Below are 24,403 nucleotides of genomic sequence, written 5' to 3' on the forward strand. Positions count from 1 at the left end.
ATGCTGGCACTGCAGCTCAGACTAAGCTAGTTTTGCATATTGCAATTGGGAATTGCAGTATGACCAATAATTAAATCTGGATAATCATGCACTGTGAATATTTTAGGGCTGATGCAAATATTTTCTGTATTTAATAAGCAAACTGAAAATGTACTCAGAATAGGACACATCTGCCTCCATTTGTTGTCAATCAATCAATCAAATTTATTTTGTATAGCGCCTTTCATGCCAAGGCATCCCATAGCGCTTCACATTACAAATAAGCACACTATACAATATAATATATAATAAAATATCAAAAACATCCACAAAAAAAATACATATAAACAAAACTCTAAAATAGGCCATCCCAATCTACAAAAAGGCCTCTGCATAAAGATGTGTTTTAAGCTTTGATTTGAATGCATTTACTGAGTCAGCATTACGGATTTCAATTGAAAGATTGTTCCATAATACAGGTGCATAATGAGTAAAGGCTCTTCCACCACAAGAGCTACATTTTATCATTGTAGTCAGAAGCCCAGCCTCAGCAGATCTCAACTGGCGTCCAGGGACATAAGGTAAAAGCACATCATTAATGTAAGCAGGGCCGTTTCCAGAGACAGCCTTAAATGTCTTTAATAAAATTAAAAATAACTCTGTACTTCACTGGAAACCGATGCAAGTGGGCAAGAACAGGTGTAGTATGTTCAAATCTTTTGGATGGTAGGATTGAGTTATAGTGAACTGCAGCATCTTTACAGGTACACACAATTTTTCTTAAAGGCAGGCGTCCTTCATTGTGGATAGACCATGTTTTTGAACAACAGTAATACAAAACTAAAAAGCGTTATTTAACTATGCTGTAGGTGTCAAATAGCCAACTCTGCAAGAATTCCTTTTGAATCAAACAATAATACTGTAGACTCTTGTGACAAGGTAGCGTCACAGCCCACCGGCACAATTCTCACCGACAGGAAGAGAGACTCAGAGACAAGCTGCAGTGACGCGCTATCGCGCACATTTAATAACAAATACAAACACATAACAAAACACATTAACAAATAAAAAGGCACAAGATCCAAAACAAAAGGTCTACACAAAAACTCACGGACATAAACAGGACAGCGACACAGCAACACATATCTCCACTAACACCGACATTAACCTCTCTAAACACCTGTGATTCCCCTACCTTATACACATGTAGCTGGAGCCTAATTACCCATTAATCATTAAATTATGGCCACAGCCATGTGTTTTCTCCACACACTCACCTTATACTGGCAGGGCTTACATCCTGCCACATACCACTCCCCGTGTACACCACCCCTGGCTGCAAACGGCCACCTCCCCCCCTAAAACACCAACCCCTTACCCTTATGTCCATCTTTCTCATTGTGGACTTCCGTGGGCGGGTTGGAGGGCAGGCTGGTCCCGACCCCAGACCGAGAACCGGCAACAGGGGACCCAAGTGACGTGGACGAAGCACTTTGAGTGCAGGCTGGCAACCTGGCAGGTGCCACAGCCGGCAGAGGTGCAAGCCCCGGCAACCGGGGAGCGACGTCTGGGCGACTAGGGGGAATAGGAGACCAGGTGACCACCTGTGCCTGCTGATGCAGCGACGGGAGCTAGGCCCAGCGACCAAAGGTCTGGACACCAATGTCGGCTATCTGGGAGCCTAGATTGAGGGCTCTGACCCATCAAGACCAGGTCGAGACATAGGGGTGGTAGTCGGGACTGTAGTGGAGGTGGTCCCCTTGCCTCCTCCTCCTCTGGCATTGGCATTGGCAATGTTGGCAGTGGCCTAGGGCACTTTAGCCGTGGCCACGCTGGCAGCAGTGCGGGGCACTCAGGCAGTGACCACGCTGGCAGTGTCAACATTGGCAGCGGTAATGCTGGCAGTGGTGTGGGGCACTCCGGCAGCGGCAATGCTGGCAGCAACACTGACCCCTCCGGACATGCAGCTAGCAGGGGTGCGGGACACTCCTGCAGTGGCAACTCTGGCAGCGGCAATGCTGGCAGAGGTGCAGGGCTCTCCGGCAGTGGCACTGCTGCCAGCGGTGCGGTACTGGGCACTCCGGCAGCTGTTCCTCCTCCTCCTCCTTCTCTTGGAGGGGGCAGTTCACCATAAAGTGCCCCCACTCCCCACAGACGAGGCACCAACTTGAGGCCTCGCGAGCGCTGGGGTAAGTGTCCCAGCTGCCTTCCCACAGCCCTTGGAAGAGGGGTGGGGTGGGGCAGCAGTGCCGGCACGGGGCACTCCAGCAGCGGTAGTGTTGGCAGCGGCAATGCTGGCAGCAATGCTAGCCCCTTCTGCCTCCAACCAGCACTGCTGCTCGTGCACAGTTTCCTCTCTTTTCATTTTAAATTTATCTTTTTCCCTTTTTATCAACTGCAGTCCTGCTCTGAGTCTCCAGGGGCGCTATCCCGCTCCTGACACCACAACGTGACAGGGTAGCATCACAGCCCAAGATGTTACCGGCAGGGAGAGAGACTCAGAGACAAGAAAGTTGCAGTGAAGCGCTATCGCGCACGTTTAATAACAAATACAAACACTTAACAAAACACATTAACAAATAAAAAGGCACAAAGGCCAAAACAAAAGGTCTACATAAAAACTCACGGACATAAACATGACAGCAACACGTACCTCCACCAACACCGGCATTACACCTGTGATTTCCCTTCTTATACTGTGGCTGGAGCCTCATTACCCATTAATCATTAAATTATGGGCCCAGCCACATTCCCACATGTTTTCTCCACACACACACACACCTAGGGCCTCATTTACGAATTTGGAGTTAGTGTGTACCTAAAGAAGTGAGCGTAATGTGCTCAATAAATCTACATTTATTGCCCTATTTACTAACAGAGAACACATTTAATTACATGCACAGTATTTGGCTAATTTACATACCATACAGTGCACGCTACATGTATTGTGAGCAATAATTTAATGTTCACGATAATGTCCGACACTACACGTGACCACGTCATATCAAAAGTCCCAGCAGTCTAGGCGTATCTTTTGGTCAGTAGCTTATTGTGAAGGTGGAGGTGGCTTACATTGATCGGAAATGAGTGATCAGCTGACCCAGCACTCGGCAGCAGGACAGGCAGAGGCAATGGAAAGTGAAACTGCACTGCTTACCATTTCATTTTAACATGTATTCCTTGTCTGCTGTATGGTGACAGTGCTATGTGAGTACAATCAATTGCACATGTCCTGTAAACCTGTCCTCTGTGAGAAATTTAATATAATTTTCTGTGAGCTTTAACAGGGCTTTTTTGTGTAAATCACAGTTTATTAAATAGGTTGCAGTTAAAGCTGAATGGCATAGTTTAAAATAAATAGTTAAGTATGGGTGTCAAACACACGGCCCATGGGTCAATTTTTGGCAGCCCGCCCATTACTTATAAAATTGCATCGATGTACTGTATTGTTTTAGAATTATTTAAAACAATATAATATATAACGTGTATTCAACATGTGCATTCTGCATTGTATGAGTGACATTCTGTGACAGGATGGCTTGAGTGGTGACGTCAGACCCGGAAGAAACACAGAGTAGTGTGAGGTGAAATAGTGAATGCGCTTGCTTGCAGCGGTTTATTGTAAATAAAAGGTTTAAGCAGAAAACAAAACACTTAAATAGGGCACAATGGCCAAACGAACAGGCAGACACTAACAAACACGGTGAGACAGACAAGTACCGTGCTGGTCGTTTACCTCCTGACTCTTCACTACCCTTCTCCACTCTGAACACTTCCCCGTGCAGACAGTCTGCAGGGCTTTTATATTCTGGCCGAGGGGTTAATTAGCAAGTAATTATCTTATTACCCCTCGGCCAGAGGCTGCACGAGTTTAATAGTGATGCGTGACTGTCAGCTAATTAAATACTCAGTAGCTGGTCAGTCACGCATCTTCACAAGGTTCTTAAAATAAACACAAAACAATAATACATAATGGCGGCGGCTTTCGTCCGTGTCGCAACAATAAAATATATAATAAATCATAATACACAGTACACACGCACTGTAACAATAATAATAATAATAATAATAATAATAATAATAATAATTATTATTATTATTATTATTATTATTATTATTATTATTATTATTATTATAAGTGCACACACATTTATACACAACGGGGCGGTCACTTTGCCACACATTCCCATTAAGCCAATCACAGCTCACAGAGGTAGTAAAATAGCCAATCAAACAGCACACAGGATCAGAATTGAGAATTAATCTAAACTGAATGAATCAAACGAATCGAGTCAGTAAAAAGAATCAAACTGCACATCACTAGTATTCTGGCCAGAAAAATAGGTTTAAATAGCACATCTATCAGTGGTTAAAGCCTGGTATTCAAACAAACTAATTATCGCTCACTTTAATGTGTACAATACAATTACTGCCCTTTAGAAAATACCGTGTGAATGAAGCTCATCTCATTATTCAGAGCAGGGTGCCTCATTTAAATACATTATCATGCATTACAATACAAATCACATCTTCATTCTGATTACCATAGTATGGCACAATAAAATGAGTGTGCACTATAATATGCCCACTATTACACACGATAATGAATACGACTGCAACAGCAAATACGGAAATCATTAACCTGTACAGTAATGCAATTATCATGCACCATGAATTTTAGCGCCCTTTCATAAATGAGGCCCCTTATACCGGCATGGCTTCTCTCCCCAGTCCAAACCCTGTCGTCTGAACTGGATAATAATCTGAACCACACTATTATAATGAAAAGCATGCTGATAGCAACCATAGAAACCAAACTTCAGTTTCATCCATCTGTAAAACATGTACAGCTGTATTTTTTATTATTGATTATTTTTTAAAGTTTATCCAAAGCATAAAACCATGACTAGAGAAAAAGTCTTTAGTATGGAACAGAATAAAAGTGAATGTACTAGCCACAATTATTTTCATTTATTTATCACAATTTACACAATCCAGCTCTGACCTAAAGGTTTGCATCACCTAGAATTTTAGAATTGAGACACAAAACCCCCCAAAAAAACATTTGGGATATTTTATTTAACATCATGTAATCAAATAAACTACACAATGATATCGCAAAAGTCTACCGGAAGCCATAATAGCAGTACAGTATTTCATGTTAGATTTCAAAATGTCACATTTTTTAAATGGTGTCGGTTTTTCATTAAGCATATGGGAAAACTACAAAGCGGTATGTAATTCAATATGTTATCGTAACATTAATCAGCAGGTTTCATTTGAATTTATGAAGCAAAATGTGTTAATTCCATAGTGTGATGCAAAACTTTTGCCCACAGCTGTAGAGTCTTTTCAAGACAAAACACTGGCATTCTAGTGATCTTGCAATAGATTTCTTATAAGTGTTTGGTAAAGAAAGGCCACATTTCACAAGTGTGTATGTATGGGTTATGATATTACAATATCCTTCAATAGCAAATGATACATTCTGCATTCAGATAGTTTAGAAGAGTAATCATAGGTAGGGCCTCTGATTTCACTATGTAACACAATTTTTGTTCCGGGTAGTAAGTGTTATTTCCTAATTGCTTATGCATCAAAAGTATAGAAAATGGCTATTATTCCCCACAAACTTTGCTTTTGTGACCAGGACAGTGATATTTTGAAATTTACCTATTTCCAATGAGAAAACGGGCGAATTTGTGTCTTTTCGTTCACATAAAGTCAGAAAAAAAAACATATGAATCCAAATTAACATGTATTAATACTAAAGTAATACAAAAATGACTACAAAAGATTTAGAAGTGAGTAGTTTTTCGAAATTTACGATTATACTGTAAATCACTTTCACAAATCAGCCCCCAAATGTAGTCTCCCATCATGTTCTCGTTATACTGTCCTTGGTAGCGGCGTTCAAAGTCCAGTATATCCTGGTGGAAGCGCTCGCCTTGCTCCTCTGAGTACGCTCCCATGTTCTCCTTGAATTTATCAAGATGAGCATCAAGGATATGGACTTTGAGGGACATCCTACAGCCCATTGTGCCGTAGTTCTTCACCAGAGTCTCAACCAGCTCCACATAGTTTTCGGCCTTGTGATTGCCCAGGAAGCCCCGAACCTCTGCGACAAAGCTGTTCCAATCCGCTTTCTCCTTACTAGTGAGCTTCTTGGGGAATTCATTGCACTCCAGGATCTTCTTTATCTGTGGTCCGATGAAGACACCGGCTTTGACCTTTGCCTCAGACAGCTTAGGGAAGAAGTCTTGAAGGTACTTGAAGGCTGCCGACTCCTTATCTAGAGCTCTGACAAATTGTTTCATAAGGCCCAATTTGATGTGCAGTGGTGGCATCAGCACCTTCCGGGGGTCCACCAGTGGCTCCCACTTGACGTTGTTCCTCCCCACAGAGAACTGTGGCCAGTCCCGCCTGTGGTAGTGCGCCTTGGTGTCCCTGCTGTCCCAAAGGCAAAGATAGCAGGGAAACTTGGTAAAACCACCTTGGAGACCCATCAGGAATGCCACCATTTTGAAGTCTCCTATGACCTTGATGCCATCTCAGAAAAATGCAGATATGTATCCACTTAGGCAGCTGGAACTAAACTGAACTGGTGGGCTTAAGGCCCCTGTATTTATACTACTATTTATATTACTGGAAAGTTCTAGAAAGTTCTAGAAGTTACTCCAAGTTTACTCAGCACTGAATCGATCTGGAATGTTCTAGAAAATAGGTAAATTTCAAAATATCACTGTCCTGGTCACAAAAGCAAAGTTTGTGGGGAATAATAGCCATTTTCTATACTTTTGAGGCATAAGCAATTAGGAAATAACACTTACTACCCAGGAACCAAAAAAAAAAAAAATTTGTTACACGGTGTTTTCGGTTTTAACTGATAAAACCTGATAAAACACCCCTGATACAAAGAAAATTAAATCGGTGGATAGCCAATAAACACCGGAAAACACCAGAAAGACTGTGAAAATGGTTAATCAGTTCACGTTGACTTTACCCTATTCCCATTAAAAAATAAAACCTACTACAATAATAATAATAAATACATTTCCCAGTGGCTGGGCAATGTCCCGCCTTCCTGACTTGCACCTATCATTGATTCGTTCTCAATACTTTAAACCCGCCCCAACTACTGAAGTACAGCACATTCCTACATTTCTATTGGAGACTCTGCTTGCGAGATTTAAAATGAGATTACAATCAGGATGGAGGCTTCGTAGCGGGATTTCAAGCTGTATTACAGTTAAGATACGGAGGATTTAAAACAGAATTGTGGCGAAATGTACAAAAATGCTCACACACAAAAACCCCAGAAGAATGTGCCCGTGACCATAGGGATTTCGTTGTGGAAGACAGCAATGGAAAGAAGGTACAACTTAAGTGTGCAAGTACTGTTGAGTTACTATACATATTTTGACAGAAAAAAAAACTCACGCATTTTGAAAAGTAACCGAAAACACTAATTTCATACAGTATATCAAAAACGAAAGCCCCGAAAAAAACGATTTACATAAAACTTGAAAATAGCTAAAAATAAGCACCCAATTTTTTTTTAAAAAAACCCAAAAAACAGAAGCCCTAATTATAAGTAATCAAATACAACTCCTATATGTGCCCTAGATTTGGAATGGAATCCCAAAACACACACATAACAATCGTATTGAATAATGAGGTTACAATCACTGGATTATTGATATGCGGCAGAGGGATGACCTTCATCTTCTAGATAAACCACTTACATAGTCTTTTGACCTGTTCCATTATTGTGTTTATTTTGTTAAACATATCATTTACAATTAGATTGCTTTTCTTTTTTTTTTTTTACCGGGTGGGGAAGCAGATGACAAAAATCTCATTAAAGCTGTACTTTCAAGGTTATACAGAGAACTTAGCTTGTTATTTCCTTTTAATTAACACATGCTGTGCCTTATATCAAGGAGTAGCCTTGGGAAATGCCAAAGTACTTTTGCGGATAAGAATGTCTGTACTCAGATTGCCTTTTAATTACACTTATCCATATGAAGATTGCTGTTTAAAAGTACTAAAGGAGGATGCACAACACAGATATGTCATTAGTTTCTACTTTTAATCACGGACTTGGTTATAATCTTAATATGCTAACATCTCTCATTTGCAATAGATTATACTAGCAGGATTGTGATCAGTGCTAGTATTCAGAGACACATTACTTTTTCATAACCATATGACTGTCAACCAGTTTATGATGTTTTTTTTATAATTTTATCTGAATAACGTACACAGTATACATAACTCAGGTGCATATTTATTTGAACATTGTATGATTATTTCAGTATTTTTTTATTTTATAATTATTTGTGGATTTGACTACAAGATAAATTGTTCATTCTAACTCATGCACTATGGTTCCCTTACACACCCATACGTCAAATAAATAAATATTTCTTTGTAAGAAAACTTTGGTCACCCAGTTCATGAAATGCCCGCCTTTGTCTTTCTATTTCCTCGCTCAGTGTAAGATTAAAAAAAAAAAAAAAACCTCAATTAGCCAATTTACAATGACAGTAATTCCAAGTGCCAAATTGCATTTTAGTATCCTGGGAATTGAATTACAATCCTTTAAAAAAAAAACTGTATGAAGGAATTAATGGTCTGTTTTTCTCTGGCCTCATCAAACCATCAGCATCATTTCACGTCATATAAATGATGGCCCCTTGTCATGTCCTTCCACGCTGCCTCAACCCTAACCTGTGACCTTGGTCCCTCGTGACAAGCATTATGATTCATCTTTGCTTCAATGAGAACTGGAGGCTGGTGTAACATGGTTGCACTGATTGATACCTCACTGAGCTCTGACCTTTCTTCAAGGATCTTTTATAATAATACATGTAATCCATCTTGAAGCTGACCATTGATTGGTCCATTTTTATGTGAGAAGCTATGCTATTGAAAATAAATCATAGTCGGTGAAAGTTCTACTCGAGTGCAGAGGACAGTTGATTCTGGCAACTACACAGGTATAGGCTTTGATTTGCATTGCAACACAACACACCACTCATTGTGTGTGTTGTTTAAATTCACAGCTCAATTTATCGTAATGTCAATGAATTGGAAAGACAGACCTCATTGAATTAATGAGGGGTGTTGTACAATAACAACATACATCACTTGGTTGGACACGTACATGTTGCTAATAAGCATGTGGACTGCTTAAAATACAATAGTATTAGAGTTATACATTATACAGGGTTCTGTTGATTCTCAAACTAATGTGTCTTTCATCTCTGGAGGGCTGGTTTTGAATCTGATTCGGGTTTTAAACAGAGCTGTAAACTAGCACTAGTCGTGCACCCAGTTCTGGGTTTCAGAACTGCCCTGGACCTGGATTAAATCAAAATGATGGCATGCCTGATCCATTATAAAGTATAGCTAGGGCAGAGCCATAGACATTGATTTACTTCAAGCTCTGGTTTACGTATGATATCGAAATGACCAGGTGCCAGCAGTTTGAACAATTAGGCCCCTGGTAAATCTATAGCACTCATCACAGCATGAAAAAAACACACATATATCTGTAGGTTTTAATAAAATAGTTGCTTGTTTGCTAGATAGATGGAACGTTTTTTTTACACCAATCTCCTGGGTCATGATTTTTAAAATAGCACACTCAACTAAACACAGTTAGGAAACCCAGGGCTAAGCCCAGAACTGCTTATTAGTGTCTCAAATTTTCATGTACACTTAATTCACAATCACAAAAAAGAAATAAAATAAATGCAGGTTTACCTGTGCTTTACAGGGAACAAAAAGTAATATGTTTTAACTGAGATTACTTATTGGGAAATTAACTTTACAGCAGTACACTTCTGTAGGCATTCATTTTTCAAAGGTAAACACATTTAGCCCAGATACCATTCACACGTAAAATTGCAATCCATGTTTACCTCTCCAACCCTCATTACAAATCCCCTTAGGAGCGTACAGCTCTGCTGCACAAACGGTAACTGTTTGCATTTTGAAAGAAGGTCTCCTATCCAGGATTCTGAAAGGTAATATATCACAGAGCATTATCCTCTTCGTGGAAGGTAAAGCCACTGCATGAAAATCCAATAAGCCTGTCGCGAATTACAAGACACTTTCGCGACAGTGTGTTCTATAAGAGAACTTTTGTGGATGAGATCTGGTGGAATTAGACCAACAGGTTTACTAAAACAAATCCATCAAGCTGACCTGAGCAATGGACCTTTCTCTTGTTTAATAATGGAGAGCTTTAATACTGGATCTTTAGTCCTTAGCATTGTTAGGCACGTTACTGAAAAAAATAACTTATTACTTATAATGTCCTTACTTATTACTTAAAAAAGTAGTGCATTATATTAGTCGTTATTTTACTCGTTATATTTCTTTCTCTTGTCTTGTCCTGTGAAACAGTTGTTGTGACTGTTGTTTACTATTTAACTGTATGTCTGGAAATTCATGTATTAAATGTGTGAAACAGGTTTTTAAAATGTTTGGAGTATAACAAACATAAGAACATAAGAAAGTTTACAAACGAGAGGAGGCCATTCAGCCCATCTTGCTCGTTTGGTTGTTAGTAGCTTATTGATCCCAGAATCTCATCAAGCAGCTTCTTGAAGGATCCCAGGGTGTCAGCAACATTACTGGGAAGTTGGTTCCATACCCTCACAATTCTCTGTGTAAAAAAGTGCATCCTATTTTCTGTTCTGAATGCCCCTTTATCTAATCTACATTTGTGACCTCTGGTCTTTGTTTCTTTTTTCAGGTCAAAAAAGTCCCCTGGGTCGACATTGTCTATACCTTTTAGAATTTTGAATGCTTGAATCAGAAGACTGAATATATTCAATTCTTTTATCCTGTCTGCATACGACATGCCTTTTAAACCCGGGATAATTTCTTTGCACTCTTTCTAGATCAGCATTATCCTTTTTGTAACAAGGTGACCAGAACTGAACACAATATTCTAGGTGAGGTCTTACTAATGCATTGTAAAGTTTTAACATTACTTCCCTTGATTTAAATTTAACAATTCTCACAATATATCCGAGCATCTTGTTGGCCTTTTTTATAGCTTCCCCACATTGTCTAGATGAAGACATTTCTGAGTCAACATAAACTCCTAGGTCTTTTTCATAGATCCCTTCTTCAATGTCAGTATCTCCCATATGATATTTATAATGCACATTTTTATTGCCTGGGTGCAATACTTTACACTTTTCTTTATTAAATGTCATTTGCCATGTGTCTGCCCAGTTCTGAATGCTGTCTAGATCATTTTGAATGACATTTGCAGTTGCAACAGTGTTTGCCACTCCTCCTATTTTTGTGTCATCTGCAAATTTAACAAGTTTGCTTACTATACCAGAATCTAAATCATTAATGTAGATTAGGAATAGCAGAGGACCTAATACTGGTAATACATACACATGTATTTTGTAGATACATACTTATGCATCAATTATACTGTAGTATGTTTTGTTTGCATGCAATTTGAGTTCTTCAAAGCATACGTTCAGTCACACTATTTTAAATGTTTTGTTTATAAATCTAAATAGTCCTTGTATCGCATCAAAAGGAGCTTAGGTTACTGAAGAATAAGATGTTATGTACCAGTCGGGATCTGTGTTATGCCATTATTAAGATCTGTACTCAAGCCAGTTAATCCTGATTGTGCGCATGCACACAATGAAAGCTGTGCAGGGTTTCCATGTGTTCAAGGAACATAACAGGTACGTCTTTAGGGACTGTCGTAAGCCGTAAGTGTTTCCGGTTTGACGGTTTGTGGTGCTGACTGTAAATACAGTGAAGAGCAGTTCACATTTATGGTTACAACTAAACTGAAATGTAGATCTATAACAGAGAAAAGATACCGAAACGAGCTTGTTTATTTTTTGTGGAATGTAACTGTAAAAGTGTTACTGCCATTAAAAATCTAACACATTATATTACTTAATTAGTGACACAAGTAATATTATTACAGTAACACGTTACCCCAATTCTGGTCCTTAACTAGCCTGGGTTTATATTTTATAGTTCAGTTGTAAGCTTTTATTTGGACATTTCTGGGCAATGCCTAGGCCAATCCTATCAATTATGGATTATAAACTCCAAGTCAATCAAATCATTGAAATTATATAAAATATAATTATATAAAATATATTATATAAAAATATATATAAAAAAGGTAAAATCTATTTAAACCTTTTTTATATATTTTATGTTTAATATTTAGCAAGTGAGATATTTTAAAGAAAGAGCTGATAATTTAAAATGATTGCACCTAACAGAATAATTTCATAGATGTTACCTGTTGTAAACTACCAATCATTATATATGTCTAAAATTCACTTTTTCTATGTACATGATAGCTGGTACTGCATTATGGTTCTAGATAAAGTTGCAATTCCTTGGTCAGTTCACCTGAACGGTTTCCTTGGTTATTCCAATGGCTTATTTCCTGTCATTAACAACCCAGTTGCTATCCCTATTGACTGACTTGCTTCTGAACACTAACATGTTTTGACCCAGAAGACTCTGCTGAGGTGACATGACCCAGGAAGTGCAAGTGTAACACATTTCCTAAAGGTAAGGCATGGAACCTGAGAACATTTTTTTTAATCATTGTATGTTTTTCTCCTTAGCTAACCAAGCAATCTATCAATTAACCTCCCTATTTAATCCCTGGGTCGAACACTCATCCTCTGTCTGTTTTTTCATTTGCGTACACCATGCAGACTCATACTTAATTGTTAAATAATAAATACATAAATACATTTAAAAAAGAGTAAAATGAATATTAAAATGGATACTCACCCATTGCAGTTTTCTCTCTCTTTGGATTCTGGCGGCGACTGCATTTCTCCTACCGCTGGTCATTCTTAACATAAAAATCCAGGGAACAAATCTTTAAAGAAATCCGTCCATCCTTTTGTTTCTACTCTAGCTGAAACCGATCTACCGCCTCTCTCCCTTTGCCTCGGACGAACCTGCTGCCTCAACTTCTGTTGATCATGCCATGCTTATCCCCGGATCCCATCCCTTCCAATCCGCCCTGTTGTTCCAAATGTCATACATCCCGGGAAGATCCACCAGCTCGGCATTTCTGTAAAGACTGGTCCATCGACAAGCTTTTGAAAATTATTTTTAAAAAAGGAATCCCAGTTTCAAAAGGGAGCAATTTAATTTATTTATTTTCTTTATACTGTAAATGCATCTCAGACAACCCTGTCTTTCCTCCACTGGCTTCAGTTCAGCAATCCAGGCTTGTCAGCGGACACCCCTCCCCATCAGTGCCAGCTTTCAATTCTCCTGCCTTGCATTCATTCCTACAGCCTGCTGTACTTTCTCACCCTGCAACGTCAGATTCTTTCTCCGACTTTTGTCTACAAATATTTACTGACATTAAACACTTAATTCAACCTCTCAATGCTTGTTTTTCCTCAGTCTCTGACCTGGAAGTGCTTGAGAACAGGATTATGAGTCTGGAGTCTGAAATCCGCCCCTCCCCTGCATCAGCCACAGCAATGTCTGCTATGCCCGCCCTCGCTATCCAGCTGCCAAACTTCACGCTTGTGACTGCCTCTACATCGCTTCATATGGATGCTTCATCCACCGGTTTCGGCTGCATTTTCCTCAATCAATGGTCTCCAGTGCTTAGCCTCTGGAAATCCAATCTCTATCCCCTCAGAATAAATCTGCAGCCTTCCTTGAACTATTCCTCGCAGCCTATCTTTGGGGCCCAATATGGCAGGAAAAATCCATCTTATTCTTCTGTGATAATCAATCTACCGTGCATATTATTAATATTCTTCCTCCCCTTTCAACATGCAACTCCAACACCACCTCATCTGGATTTCAATTACCAATAATTTTATTTTGCAAGCCTGCCATCTTCCTGGTACAGATTCCCCGGTTCAGGTGTCTGGTTCCCTCGGCTCATCCTTTCCCCCTGACTGTTCCTCCGTTCAGCTATCTGATACTCAACTAAAGTCTTCTCTTTGTAATCTCCTCGCTTCCACACAAAACTATATGGCCGTGTCACAAAGACGGCCGGAGTGGGTGGCGTCAGACCAGATGCAGGAAATAAACAGACAGAGATGTGTGGTTTGGTGAAGCTGAGCGAATGCTTTCGCTCAGCATTTAATAAACAGAACAGAAAATAAAAGGTTTGAAACAACAAAACACAGCACACGGCACTTGAGGCCAAAATAAATAGACGAACAAAACGGACTAGACAGTGCACAGACAGACGAACAAAACACGGTGAGCAGATTTTAACTATTATTCTTTACACAAATACCTCCGTCTCCAATCCCGTTCTCCACTCACCGAACACCCAACCCCGACTGAATGCTACGTGTCTCTATATATACTGTTGTGCTGGGATTCAATTACTAATTAATTATTCACTTGAATCCCAGCACGTGAATTAATTCTGTGCAACCCCGTGCTCACATATTACATTTAACCAGCACGTGAAGTGATTTGTGCCCTCCTCGTGCCTAAATATAAATCTACCTTTTTAAATCACACGTGAAACACAGACCCGTTTATATCCCGTGTACCAATCTATACACCAACATTTACACACGCACGCAACATATAACACATAATATGCACACAGGGGCGGGGCACATTGCCACAGGCCGCTACCCTTGTTCCATCTGCCCGATCCTCCTATGCAACTGGCTGGTTCACCTTCATGACCTTCTGCAAGCAAAATCGAATATCCCCTTCACCCTATCTCGTTCATGCAAAAGACAAGCTGCACCTCTCCTTGGGAACTTTAAAATCTTATCTAGCTGGCATTCACTACCAGTATCGTCTCGCATATATCCCTGCTCTCCGCCTTCTCCTTAAGGGGGTGGCCCTACTCCTCTGCCTTCCCATTTCCCCACCACTACTGATATTCTCTTGCATCTACTTGCAATCCTCCGTCGAGGATGTTTTTCTTCTTTCGATGATTTAGTTAAGGAATCCCTTTGTCTGTCTGCCTTCTTTGGTTTTCTCTGTTGTTTCTGAATTCGCTGTCCCCGCCTGTTTTCCGTCCCTGGGCCTTCTTTCCTGTGACCTAACTCTAGTCCCTGATTCACATTATCTCCTTTCTTCATATCTCCAAAACAGACCAGCTACGCCAGGGTCAATTCATGTTCCTCTGTGATCTCAACTCTCCTCTTTGTCTTTATTCCTCTCTATCTCGCTATCTTTCCTGCCACAACTCCTCCAAACCTTCTGATCTTCTGTTCCTCAATGCTATCTATGATATCATAACAAAAATTGGTTTTCTACTCATCTTTCCTCTCACATTTCTACAGCTAGTCTGCCCCTTAATTCTATTCACCTCATTCCTTTGGTATAGGTGTGGCAACCTCAGAGGCTAAAGTTAATGTTAACCAGCTCCTTATCAAACAAATGGGGCACTTGTCTTTCTTCGCTGTGGAATCTTGCATTCATTCTTCACTTCCTAATATTTATTACATTATTGCTAGTATGCCCGGATTGGGGGCCATCTCTCCGCCGGGACTGATTGTCACTAATTCTATTACAGAAGCAGGGAGCTGGGGGTCCTATTTTGGGGGCAAGTGATGATCACTCCCCAATCTTAGGTCCAGCCTAGATGGCCTTGACCTCCGAGAGGAAGGTTCTCTGAGAGCCAGAGGGGGCACCCGGCCAAATCTATCTTCTCAATCTCTCTATCACTCAAGGTTCCCCCTGGGGGCATACATTCTCCTCAGCCTTGGAGGCTGATCAGTTCAGTCTCTCCGAGAAGGCGGGTCTCCCTGAGCCAGGGGGCAAGCCTGCACTTTTCTGAAATCTCTGTTTTCTATCACTTCTTTCCCCTGGGGCCAGCATACATGCTATCCCTGAGCCAGGGAGAAACCCTGTATTTCTTACTAACAACTTGCTTTCATCTATGCCAGTGTTCCTCTCTAGTCCCTTTGCATGTTAATTTTATTTTTTCTGTTAGAATTCCTGTCACCCCGCGTGGCTCTGTCTCGAAAGTCAGCCGTGCCAATCTCCCAAGGAGTAGGTGTTTCCTGTTAGTCGGAGCAGCTTCTAGTCTTCTCAAATGTATCCTAATGTAGTACCAGATATCATGTTTTAAAATGATAATATTAAACACGTGTTTCTTTCAAAAGTGCACAATTTTGTAGTCTATAGAAGTGTAAAACAGGTAAGATTTATAGAACTATTTTGTTTAAAAAAAGAATAATAACTCTGGAATTCCAGTCATGTAAATGTAAAGTGTAGCCAAAGAATAATTTGCATTGCAAAGAAGGGCTAATTATAGGTTGTTTTTTGTGTGGTCCTTTGATGGTTCCACACAACATCTGAGCTCCAGTTTTGAAAATCTCCCATCATTTTTCAAAGTTTGGCATTTTGTGTTGCTTTTCATTTCTGCTACAATGAACATTTTTCTGCTTTTCATTCTGAGCTGGGTGGTTAAAGGTGAATTGTGATTCTTATTTCTTATACTTTTGAGAATAAATCTTCAAGCATACAAGAATAAAAACACATCACTGGGGCAAATCCAGGAACTGTGAACAATTTCAACATGGTGCTAGAGCAACAACAATGCTTTTTTTATTATTTGGTCAATATAAAGAACTGGTTTCTATCAATTCTGGGTAACGCTTTACATTACGTGTCTCTAATTACTATGTATTTACATAGTCGTTTCTTGGTAAATATATGTGTACTTATAGGTAATTACAATGTTATTATGCATAGTTACAATGTACTTAACATTACACAATAGTATCAGTAAAGATATTAAGAATAGGGTTACGGTTAGAGTTAGGGTTAGAGTATATCATGCAAAAAAAATGTACACATTAAGTACATTGCAACTATGCATAATAACATTGTAATTATATTTAAGTACACATGTATAAATACATAGTAATTAGAGACACTAAGGGCCTCATTCACTAAACAGCAGTAATGTGTTTTGCACGCAGTAAGCTCCTTTGCTGCGTGCTTTGTACACCTACTGTATTCACTAACTAGTGCTTGGAAAAAGTACAGTGTTCGAGTCATTTAAATATAATGAATAATGTTAAAGGATCTGCAATGAAAATTGCTACTTGGCAGAAAATTGCTGTCTGGCAGTCGCAGGTTTCTGGTGAAAATCGGTGATGTCGCAGCCCTGCGAAAGTTTTATGAAACCCAATTTTTTAAGGTGCTTGCGATTACAAATTAACACAAATCGCTTTTGTGAAACGGGCCCCTGGTTGGCTTCTTGCCCTATGCAACAATTCTGCTGTGTTAATATATTCATATACTCACCATGTATATTTGCTATTTAAGTTGGGTATGCTTAAAATAGATTTAAAATATACAAAAGAAAATTATGGGAACTGTAAAGGTCCAATAGTGTGAGAGTTGAGGTGCAGTCATAAATACAAGCAATCAAACAACATCACTTTTAACATTAAAAAAGTGACGTTTCGCCAAACACTTTTTGAAATGTAAATAATTAACTTTTAATTGACTAAAAAAAAGTTAGCGAGTGCTTCACTAACTTTTGATTAATCTTACAAAATAAATCAGAGGGAGATCAAGTTGAACAAACAAATATTTATTTGATTTGCAGAGTTAAACATAAATGTTTCATTAATAATTACTTTCTCCACTTTGACTGTCTCGCAGGGCGCGGTGAGTCTTTGGGGCAAGCAAGACACCCCCTCTCCCCCCACACTCATTGTGACAAACTCAGAACCGTACTTACACTTTCTTTCAAGCGCCCTTATATACTATAATAAAGTGTGTGTAAACCTGGTGCATAATTCCACGTGCTGAATTCCGCGCAATGTGACAACTTGCAAATGAATAGTTTAGCTTGCTTTATTTGTGTATATAATTAGCTTAGTGAATAGAGCAACCCCTGCTTCATGTTTGCGTCGGTGTGGCTTTCCCCTGCCATGCAGTCATTCTGGTTTAGTGAATGAGGCCCTTAATGTATAACCCAATTCTGTATGTCCAGCTGGCAGGGTCAAATAACACCTTTAGGTAATTTCTTTCCCCCAGTTGCCGAAAACAGAACACTTTGTTTCCTCGTTGAACAAAACCAGTATTCTTCTGCTCCCTGTTAGGTTCCTGCCAGAGGAGTGCTGCAAGACAGATTTCAGCTATTGACCAATATGTGGCTTACTGTGTGCATATGTATTATTTTGTATTTGTATTCATTATTATTATTATTATTATTATTATTATTATTATTATTATGTATTGTTTGTGCGTAAAAACATGTAGTTTTATTGTTATTGTTTGACAGCCTGGATGGAGTTAAAATGCCCCATCCGGATTAAATTGTGAGAAGCGTGGTGATTATTGACAAACTGGCTGTTGATCACACATATGAGGAACTCTGTGGCAGAGGGATAAACTAGGTAAGTAATAGCCATTTAATCCCTCTGCCACAATATAAAAACCTGCAGCTTTGGCTGAACATGGTTGGTGTGTTCAGGGAGAAAGAACGTGAGTGAAAGAGAAACTGAAACGAAAATAAGAATTGCTACTCGTGCTGGCTTGACATCAGCACGATACTTTTATTTAGGGGTTGGTAAGTGTTTGTTTAGTGTCTGTTTTGTTTTGGCCACCATGCTTTTTTTTTGTTTATGTGAAGTGTTGTGTTTTGTTCAACCTTTTTATTTATTAATAAAATGCACAAGCAGCCCTTTCACACCCTGCAGTACTGTCTGTGTGTGCTACTTCTTCTGGGTCTGATGTCACCACAAAACCATCTTGTCACAGGGATACACTACAGTTGGTGAAACTGTTTATGTTTTTGGATGGCGTTAGGGTTGTTTCCATTCCAATACTTTGGGTTTGTAAGAAGTGTTATATAAACACGTATACATGAATACTATATTGGCTTTCAAAGTGATCGACTTACACAGAGGAAAACTAGCAATTAACTACTGTGGATGCAGTGACAATCTTCTGTCGAATCCACAGTTCTTTTTGACAAAACCACAGTTCTAAGTTGATTTGGAAAATGATCAATTAAAACATCAAATGATTGTATAATCTTTTTAATGTGGAAGAACATATAGATGTTGCCTATGCTTTGGCATAGAATCCGTACATGTGGTATAGTATAGGTAAACCCAGTGTTCCTCCCTACACAGCCTAAATTACTTAATCACCCCTTAGCAGCCTTAATTAAATAATATGTTAACTAATTGGACTTGGACTGGAAGTGAGGATCACTTAACATGATTCAGAGATAGCAAGTTAAATGTTGCGTTTCAAGAGCCCTTGTGTCATTGGAGCATTTTAAATAGCCTGTACTTCAAAGCCGTGTTAATCTGTAGGCAAATATATCAATCTGTAACCATACAACCTTACAAAGACAGCCATAGATGGGAAACATGGTGTAAAAGATACTTTTCCATACAGATCAATAAGAGTGGCTTGGTTTACCTCACCATTCACTGTTAATAATGGCAGGGTGTCCCTGTAACAGTTATGTTCCATCGTATACCTTTTCCACAAGCATGGAAACCGTGGGATTATTGTCCACTCCATTAACGATCACGTTTTCCACATGTGATGATAATGACGCATTAGGAAGATACTGATTTGGGTATTAAAGGATTTATCCTGCTTATCTTCTAGAAATAATAACCAATGAATCAATCTGTTCAATCTGTGCTTTGTGGGTGCATGATTATGCAGCATTGAAGTTTAAAACGTTACTTGTGTGCAGTGTGTGTGTGTGTTTATAATTATTTAATTGTTTACTACAACGGATTAGGTTGTTTTGAGTGTTTCCCTATCTCCATGCATCTGCAAGTATTTGGGGATTAACTAAGGAAGATTGCAGTCCAGCTGGGTTAATTAATGTTCATTGGTAACTGAGCCTACTATAAATACAGGCACTTGAGAGTTGCCATGGTGCTGGTGTTTGGGAAAGGTGATGTCAATGTGTGACAGTCATTGCACATTAGAAAAGTCAATTAAGTTTTGTTTTTAACTTTCAGAGTTTCACTTGTAGTTAACCTAACCGTTTACCATTCACAAATGTGGACACATTTGCAGTAGTTTCCAGCAAATGTACTTGAGAGAAACTGCTCAGCTTTCTGCAACTAAGTTGTTTACTCCTCTCAGATAATTGGGCTTCAAAATAATCCTGTGAAGCATATTACACCTACACTGTCCATATAGATATATATCCTAAGGATTATAGGTCCATTCATTTTTAAAACTAAACATAATAGCTGATTGAAACAAATGCTTGAACTTCAAATGTTCAAAAAGAAGGGAGGGTCACCATTTTTTGAGCTACAGAATGAGGTGTAATTTCATTTTTTTTTTGCCCCTCATCAAAGCTAGAATTGCATTCCAAGTGGGATCCTAAAGTTCATTAACAAATATTAAAAAATAAGAAAATTAAAGATAAACTTAGTACAGCTCTGATATAACAGTTATCTTAAATCTGCTTGTTGTTTAATCCCTTTGTATTTCATTTTCTGTTTCAGCCATTACATCCTAGGGACTTTATAAAAGTTAGTATAGCGCTCTATAGAACTCTCAAATGTGGCTTCTCTCTAAGTACAGCTGTTAGACCGAAGTGTAACCATTAATCTGTCCCCCTGCAACGTTCTTCCCCAGTGGATTAAAGAAATACCACATTTGTTCAATGATGTATTCCTACTGATGTATTTTTTTACATCCAGGAGGAGATTGCCAGGATGTGATAAAACAGAAACTGATATATAAAGTGAACTTCAGAGGAATGTATTAGTTAGGATAACTGTGCTATTCCATATATGTACTAATATACTCTTTATGGGAATATATATATTTTTTATTCTTGATAATATTTGGAGTATGAATACAAAATGAAAATACTTGTTTACTTCTTGGTTGAGAAGCAAGAAAAATGGTCACACATTTCTGCTTTTCATGGTGTTGGTCCCAAGATAAACTACTTCATTTTATAAAGTGTACACGTCATAAATCTTGCAATGCTTGCATAGGTGCAACCTTTCAACATTTTTCATGGTACTACCAGTGCGATGTTATTTCATTAACCGTTTCACTGCTGAAAACTGGAAAATAACATAGAACATGATTTGGTTCTTTTGGATTTTGTTGGCTTTGAACTCCTGTTTTGGCCACAAGGAGACTCATTCTCAACTGCTTACAGTATTTAAACTCTGACAGCATGACATAATAGTGCTATGGTGTTTTTGTGTGTATTGTGGACAACACTTTAAAGTAAGTGTCTCTAATTACTGTGTATTCACATCAGGGGTATTCAATTACATTCACTGGAGGGCCAGATAAGACAATGTCCATGATGTGTGTATCTTGGGGGTAACCACTTACAATGATACGATTTCTGATTGCCATTTAATAATACAAATACCAATAAAATATATACATAATAGATCTGAAGGATCAAGGTCCATGTAGGACACAATGGATTTGAAGGATCCGGCTCCATGTAGGACATTAAAACTACATGCTATTAATTTAAATTTTTTTAGAACTATTAAATTAAAATGAATTTCCTTTCTTTTTGTCTAAAATTCTGACAGTTGATTGCCCGTCAATCAGCGGCGGGGGCGCCAGACTTTCCATGATGAGGTGGAAGGGGGGGCAGAACAAAAAATTGAGGGGGCTACACCCCACTTTGTGAGGGCACGCATAAATACATTCAAATCACTTTCCATGTCAGAAGTGGACCAGGGTGAACAGCAAGGATTTAAACAGCAACCTTAAGGAAAGACAAAAGTTACAGGAGAGGAGTAATTATTTGAAGAAGTTAAATAATAATAGTAAACTGTAAAAAAAATATTCACCGTTAGGTTATGGAATGTACTGATGCGAATGGAAAATAATGTGCCTACCGAGTGTGTGACTAAACTAAAGTTTATTTCTCGACCTGATATTGTCTTGTGGTCTGGATCAGCATGTCTTGTTCACCTGGTAGATTTAACAGTGCCATGGGAGGGTGCTGTGGATGAGGCGTATGAAAGGAAGAAACTTCGGTACGCTCAACTAGCTGCTGAAGCAGAACAGTGAGGATGGAGACTCCAGGTTTACCCAGTGGAGGTGGGTTGTCGAGGATTTGTGGCACACTCCACAACCCAGTTTCTCAGAGACATCGGATTCAGTGGTCAAGAGTTGTGATGCATAGTGAAGAACTTATCTGAAGCAGCAGAGAGGAGCAGCAACTGGCTCTGGTTGAGACGAAAAGATTCTGGTTGGGGACCCCAAGCACAGTAGAAATAAAAAAAAAAATATGTTGATGTAAGTAAGCTGGGCTTAGCTGAGTGGGGGACGGAGGAGGCTTATGCTGGGACGCCAGAATCACTGTCAAGCCCTCTTAAGGTGTCGTGGCCTAGTCGACGAAACACCAAGGATGGAATGTGCCTACTTGAAGACCCCAGAGAAGTACCCTACTCAGCACAGTCCAGACAGATGTCATGCTGATGCTTTAGGGAGGCCGCACTGTGGTTGATCCCTGGAGCCAGCATTGCAGCCATTGTGTGTACTGATGCGCCAGGGAGGCAAAATAGGCTGATCCCTGGAGCCAGCATTACACTTCAGCCATCAACATCTGGCAGAAGGATATTTACATCATCAGATGGAAGGAAACAGAGATGGATCACATTAGTTTACAGTAAAAGAAGCTACGTCTTAGTTGGTGCTTATCTTGGCGAGAGCTGAGTCCAAAATCAACATGAAGTTTTAACACCTACTCTCATTATTATTATTATTATTATTATTATTATTATTATTATTATTATTTATTTCTTAGCAGACGCCCTTATCCAGGGCTACTTACAATTGTTACAAGATATCACATTATACATTATTTCACATTATACAGATATCACATTATTTTTACATACAATTACCCATTTATACAGTTGGGTTTTTACTGGAGCAATCTAGGTAAAGTACCTTGCTCAAGGGTACAGCAGCAGTGTCCCCCACCTGGGATTGAACCCACAACCCTCCGGTCAAGAGTCCAGAGCCCTAACCACTACTCCACACTGCTGGCCCATAATGGAAATCAAAATAATAATCCAATAGTCTGATCATAGGCCTTTTCTTGCAATTTAAGAGGGCCATTTTGTGAGGAATTGTGAGGTTAGATATTGTAGTGTGTCATCAACACCCAGATGACTGAGCCTGGGGACTGTTTCAACCACCTGAGGGGGGACACCTTAATTGGGACAATTGGCAGTGATGCCAGGATTTCCGTTGGGGGGTATCCCTTAGAGTTGCGGGATGAGACCGTATTTGTGGCTCACTATATGGATAAATACATGGGCTATTTTGGGAACCTGATGAGTTAAGCTGGACCTGAAGAATGGCATTTCCAAGGGGTATATATTTAGGGTCCTGTAAGCTAGAAAGGCTGTAGCTGAAGCTCAGACTGGTGGCGGGGAGGTGTAGGGCACTCTTTCCCACATATCAGGGTTAAGATAATATATCTCCAATTTGGCAGCTTGTATTTTATACTTCAGTTTGGGATATGCACATTTTTCTATGACAACACAATAGATACAAAGTTGATGCTTCCTAATCGTTTCATGTGCTGCAGTTTAAAGTCACCCCAAAGGTGTAGCAGCAATCCAACCACGTGTCCATGCAGTAATTTTCTGGCACTCCAGCTGGTAAACAGAAAATCTCTACACAAAATCACCTGATTGCATCTGCACACCCCTTTCAAACCATCAGACATTTTAGGAGTCTTTTCAAAGCATCCCCAGTGGTTGCCAGAATGGTTTGTACGCCTTGGCAAATGATCTAAGCAGAAACAACAATAAAGAATATTGAGAAAACAAAGCATTGGATATACAAATATAATAAATGAAATATTATGAACATGTCATTACTTCTGGTGTAAACACTATAGAGTTTAGTTAATGTCTATGATAAATTCCATATATACTCAAATCTATGCAGTTGTGCATATGTTACACAGGGTGCATGTTATACTTTTGAAATTATTTGATCACAGAAAAGCAGAGTTATGAGAGTGTTATTGGGTTGGAACCTTTACCGTGACCAGAGCATAATTTAGTAGTTCCTATTGGTGAATAACCAGCTGTTGAAGGAGGTATCTTGTCATCTGAAAGCAAATGCTAAGCCATGTGATTTGGTCTGCTCGAATCAAGGTAATTTGTCAAACACATGCTTTGAGAAATGTACTTCTTTTCTTAATAAGCAATGCAGTTCATGCCACCTGTTTCAATTAAGTATCGTACAGACTTGCAATATCCTCCTAGACCTAATCTGACCAGATGCATTTTTTTTTTCATATTACACATTCAGACTGTAATATTTTATTACTTGTATCTATTGCACTTAAAGGTAAGTAAGCAGTTATAGGTTTTACAGTATTTCTTGACTGCTTGAAAGCATTTTTGAAACTATGGTGCTGCTTTTTGAA

At 39.2% G+C, this 24,403-nt stretch overlaps 1 protein-coding gene across 1 annotated transcript in view; it reads right to left on the minus strand.

Moving 5' to 3' along the window:
* Positions 1-1,831: 1,831 nt before the first annotated feature.
* LOC131706758 (uncharacterized) overlaps positions 1,832-24,403 on the minus strand; it is a 75,980-nt gene continuing 53,408 nt past the window's right edge. The window contains exon 4 of the mRNA XM_059008442.1: positions 1,832-2,089. Within this exon, the coding sequence (XP_058864425.1) occupies positions 1,832-2,089 (258 nt within the window). The remainder of the gene's footprint in view (positions 2,090-24,403) is intronic.

Source organism: Acipenser ruthenus, chromosome 37, assembly GCF_902713425.1.
Source record: "Acipenser ruthenus chromosome 37, fAciRut3.2 maternal haplotype, whole genome shotgun sequence".
NCBI lineage: Eukaryota > Metazoa > Chordata > Actinopteri > Acipenseriformes > Acipenseridae > Acipenser > Acipenser ruthenus.